The 5,000-nt window shown below is 32.4% G+C and overlaps 1 protein-coding gene across 1 annotated transcript in view; it reads right to left on the bottom strand.

The window, feature by feature from the left end:
• Positions 1–3,669: 3,669 nt before the first annotated feature.
• LOC122263428 (F-box only protein 32) overlaps positions 3,670–5,000 on the bottom strand; it is a 33,998-nt gene continuing 32,667 nt past the window's right edge. The window contains exon 7 of the mRNA XM_086550032.1: positions 3,670–4,497. Within this exon, the coding sequence (XP_086406158.1) occupies positions 4,293–4,497 (205 nt within the window). The 3' untranslated portion in view covers positions 3,670–4,292. The remainder of the gene's footprint in view (positions 4,498–5,000) is intronic.

The following is a 5,000-nucleotide window of genomic DNA, read 5'->3' as shown; positions in this document are numbered from 1 at the left end:
TGAAGGTGTGTGTGTTTGTGCGTGTGTGACCATGCCCTTCAAATTTATATTAATACTAGCATGAAAAACCTGTAGCATAAAATATGGAATGATTGCTAAAGGTAAAAACAAAAATATAGTTTTCAACATAGCTGTTATGTGAAACTTGTATGAAATAAAGAGCAAAAAAGGAAAACAAAGTTAAAGCTTCACTGAAATTGTCTTTATCCTAAAATATTGAAGAAATCCAACTTCTTCCCTAATAAGCAACAAGAATCTTACTCAGATACACCAACAAAATGTCACTTTTCATTGAACAACAACCGACCTTGTGCTAGATTCAAGAAAATTACAAGTTTTTACAAATTTCTTTCGGAGGCACTTGGACCTGTAGAAGCTCTTCATGCTCGTCAACGGATAAGCTCCCATGACCATGGAGAAGTAGGATAAAAACTTCCAAACATTAAATGAAAGTAATGTATAATATAACAGAAAATATTAGGATATTCATAAGGAAAGACATCATCATTGCACATTTACTCCTGCATGAAGAGTAGGATACTATACAAGAATCCTTACATGGGTCTGTGTCAGCTCTTCTCCTTTTTGTATATATTGTAAGCGACTGTGGACCTTATTCAGATATCCAAGGCAATCTTGCAGTTGCAGAGAGATAATAGGTCCTTCTACACTCTCAAACAATGTTTTGTGACCATTCGTAAAAAGTTGTCCGTGTCCACTATAAAGACAGGAAGGTGACAAGAGGTACCACAGCTAGGGTAAAGATGAAAAAGAAGCTCTGCATTGACAAATATATCTATGCTCAAAGGTTGTAACAATGTATGCTGCCACTCCTCTTTATCATTATCACATGAATACGCTAATTTCTAAAAATAACTGCCCAGGTTTAAAACTACATACATACCTTATTTCTTAATCAATAAAAAGAGATCTTAATTCTATCAAATGCCCTGGACAGATGTATATGGATTAACTCTCTGGAATACTGCCTCATTGTCTATCGCATCATTATCAAAAGCCGATATATAGTTAGCTAGTGATTCATGTCAGAAAATAAATCCATACACGTGAGGGCTCATCTGTACATCCCTGATTATATCTTATGTATATAAATCTGATTTCTGCAATTTTATATTCCCAAAGAATTAGAGTCATGTTGTCAATAATTTGCATAAAAGTTATACAGTAATGTGCTGTTTGTTGAAGAGCAGTTTCAACTGAACATCCGTTATCTGTTACAGACTTTTGCTTTTAAATATCTGGAAAATTGTATTGAATTCATCAAAATCATTTGTATTGGAAAAATGCCCTGAACACACCATATATAGTATATAATTGTCACCATTCAAATAATTGCATATGAAGACAAAATAAATACTTGATCACATTTGTGTACCATACTGGAACATTCGTAAGTGACCTTTTGCAAATGCCTCGTCATGTTAGCTGCATTATAACAAGCAGCATTATTCATGCCTGTACTGCCATGAAAAGGATGTATACATTATTACTTGTACTTCCTCCTTTAAAAGTTGCAAGACTGTCACCATAGTTAATACAACTAATGAAAATAACCCTCTCTCTTTACTTTAATTAAAGCTATAATTGATCCTGTCTTTCATCACAATTGACAGAAATGGCTCAGATCTGCAGATGAAGGATGCTTATGAGATAGACCCTTTTCACAGGCTTTCAAAAGTCTGTTTCTAATTGGTACTTGTCCTCGTTAGTCATATTATTGATATGCCCAAAAGAATCTGCCTTAGGAGATTATACAAAACTATCTCCAGCAGCACCTTTGACTTCATCCTTTACTTTTTCGATGTTTGTTGCTGGTTAACATATATTTCATTGATGCCAAGTGAAAATCAAGTTTTGCAATACTGTGTCTAGGTCAAGTTATTATATATATATTGATCCATTGGACTTATCATTGAGAGAGATGGAATGTAGGATTAACATGTCACTGGTACACCATTATACATTTAAAACAATACCCCCAAAAAACACTTCCAACGTATAAATCATTCCCCTCTTCTTTCCATAAGGTATATCAAAAGAACAGTAGCCTGCCAACCCCATGAAAAAAAAACTATCACAAAAAGAAATAATATCAAAGCCAAGGCTATGAAATAAAAAAGACGGAGATCAAGAACAAGAACAATCATCGGAGAGGGAAATGTAGCCTAGGGCACAAAGGCCAACCAAGCGTTATACACCGAGTTCCTGAATTCCTCGCAATAAGCTCAGTTGAAATGAGATCACTCTCTTGACTCTCAAAAGATTTTACAAGGAAGATAGCATTATATCTGCACAAATACAAATCACAAGAAATTAATATCACATGTTGTTCATGAACAAAGCTTCTGTTAAAAAAAAGAAACAAAAAATCATTGAAAAACACACAAATCATCAGATATGCTTATATATAAAACAAAAATGGTAATCAGTTGATCTTCCATTCCTAAATCTATTTTCAAGTATAGTTTGTCCTGCTTGTCCTCACTAAAGTGCTTCTTAAGAAAAGATAAACAGCAGAGATCGAGATCAACTATGCGTAAAAAGACCAAATAGGTCCTTTCTTTCTTTACTTTTCTTTTCGTCCACAAATCATGGTCATAAAAGAATCATGAGAAACAGACAGAAATACCAATTAAAGCTTTGACATTTTTTCGTCATCATCATCATCCTAAAATAATGATAATGATAAGGATAATTATTTTTAAAATTATAATAATTCAGTAATAATAATAATCATACTAATAAAGAGGAATAATAATAATAATAATAATAACAATAATAATAATAATAATAATAATAGTAATAATAATAATAAAAATAAAAATACAAATAATGGTAATGATAATAATAATAATAATAATAATATTGATAATAATAATAATGATAATAATAGTAATAATGATAACAACAATAATAATAATAATGTTAATAATAATAACAATAATAATAATAACAATAATAATAATAATATTAATAATAATAATAACAATAACAATAATAATATAAAAATAATGATAAGAATAATAAAAATAAAAATAATAATAAGAACACTAATGATAAGATCCAATCCTATACTACTACTCACATTAATAATAAAAATCATTATGACTATCATTATCTTCGGTGTTATCATCATTATCTTTTATCTTATATATATAAGAAAATATTCAAGTGAGGTTTTTAAATTACACAAGATGACGTCAAAGGTAGTACCAGTTGCCAAAGGAAGATTCTGTTTCGTAACACACATTTGTTGTAATATCAGAGCAATTTAAGTAATGTTAACCCTGCATTTGTGTATATTGGCGCATATGCAGGATCACTATTAAGTCTTTTGTATTTCCTTTTTCTTCAAATTTACCGAAACAAAACAACCATATTTACTAAGCTGAGTAAAAGTGTTTTCCAAGACAGTAAGTAATAGGAGGCACTTCAATAAACTGCAGTTCGTTAGTATCATTATGTGCCAAATTGCATGCAAACTTTTCAACATCACATCTCAACACCCTCCTTGCATTATACATCAGATCAAGCCTTTGATAAGGTCTGGGCTCAAACTGCCTTAAATCAAAAATTTACGACACAATCTTGGTTAAAGCTAAAATAATTAAATGGGTGTGGGTTTCTTTTAAGAGAAAAAAAAAAATGTTCATACTTTTTCCACTAAACAAGTAAAGACTGAACAACACTATCAGATATGCTTTAAAGAAAAGCATATTAATAACAGAATACAAATATATCTCATTTTTCCCACACAGAACACGAGTTAGCAACACCGGGGAATTTCTGAGTATAAAGTTTAGTTGTCAGGTGTCTACCTTAGCTCTTGCTCTGCTCTCTTGCCTTAATCTCTAATATCACATATCTTCCATATCCTTCTCTTTTCTTATTCTTACACAATACATTTGGATCACTGGTTTGACCCATTCATCCTCATTTTTTTAAACTTTTCAGTTTCATTCTCAACTATGCATAACCTTTTCACACAGCTGTGAAATCATGACTAGTTACCATACTGCCTGATAAGCTTTTACCATCGCAGTGAAATCTCATTTACGAGCATATTCACATACTTTTAGAACACCATCTGCCTATTGCAAAACAATTATAAAAAAAAAAAAAATTATAACAACTGATATACAAAACAATATTTAAATATAACAAAAAAAAAGAGACCATCGTAGAACAACAATTACAGACTAACAAAATCTGTTCAAGATCTTCAGTAATAGTCCTTATCTTAATTCACAACCGAGAATATTTATGGCACATCAGAGGTGGAAGTACTTGAGAAACTCTTGTGGTGTTATGGCTATGTATATGATGTCTGACTTCACCTCCTCTATCTGCTCTTCCATCTGAGCATTCTGGTCTGTGTCCGTGCGGCAAGGATGCCCATACGACTGCCAGAATAGACAACTGCAGTTTCGGCAGAGACAGAGCTTCTCTGCATATTCTTCTCGTAGCCCATAGGTTCTGTCAGAGAGAGAGAATAGAGTGTGTTAAATAAATTAATAGTAGTCTCACATAATTTCTGGAAGAAAGCCATCTGATTCCCTCAGTACAGCCTAATAACGATACTCCATGTTAGATGTCCCTGCGCAGGGCTCATAGGCTCTAAGGCTGGTTAATAGGTATATAAGAAAATAAAACCCAAACAAAAAAATTGCCCCTCCTAGTCTGTTAGGGAATTTCCATGCATTTAGAATTCCTCAAAGTCTTCTGCATAAAACAATGGTGTGCTTGTACTGCTTAGCCATAAAAGTTCTATTTGCCATGATAATAACTCAAAACATTTTATGAGTAAAGTCCAGTTCATCATGATTGTGCTAAAGTTGTTAAAAACTGAAAGGCTGTTTTTTCTTAATCTTTTTTGGTAAGAATGATGTGTAGTGAATGTCAACTCAAAGATCTAATCCAGTCTCCCAACCCTCCCCCCTTCCCCTTGGGTCTCAGCTGTTAGTTCAGACATTTGCTTG

This window comes from Penaeus japonicus, unplaced genomic scaffold, assembly GCF_977035675.1.
Source record: "Penaeus japonicus unplaced genomic scaffold, GWHDUDI00000001_assembly GWHDUDI00000023, whole genome shotgun sequence".
Taxonomy (NCBI): domain Eukaryota; kingdom Metazoa; phylum Arthropoda; class Malacostraca; order Decapoda; family Penaeidae; genus Penaeus; species Penaeus japonicus.
This window is presented reverse-complemented; position numbering and strand designations above follow the sequence as displayed.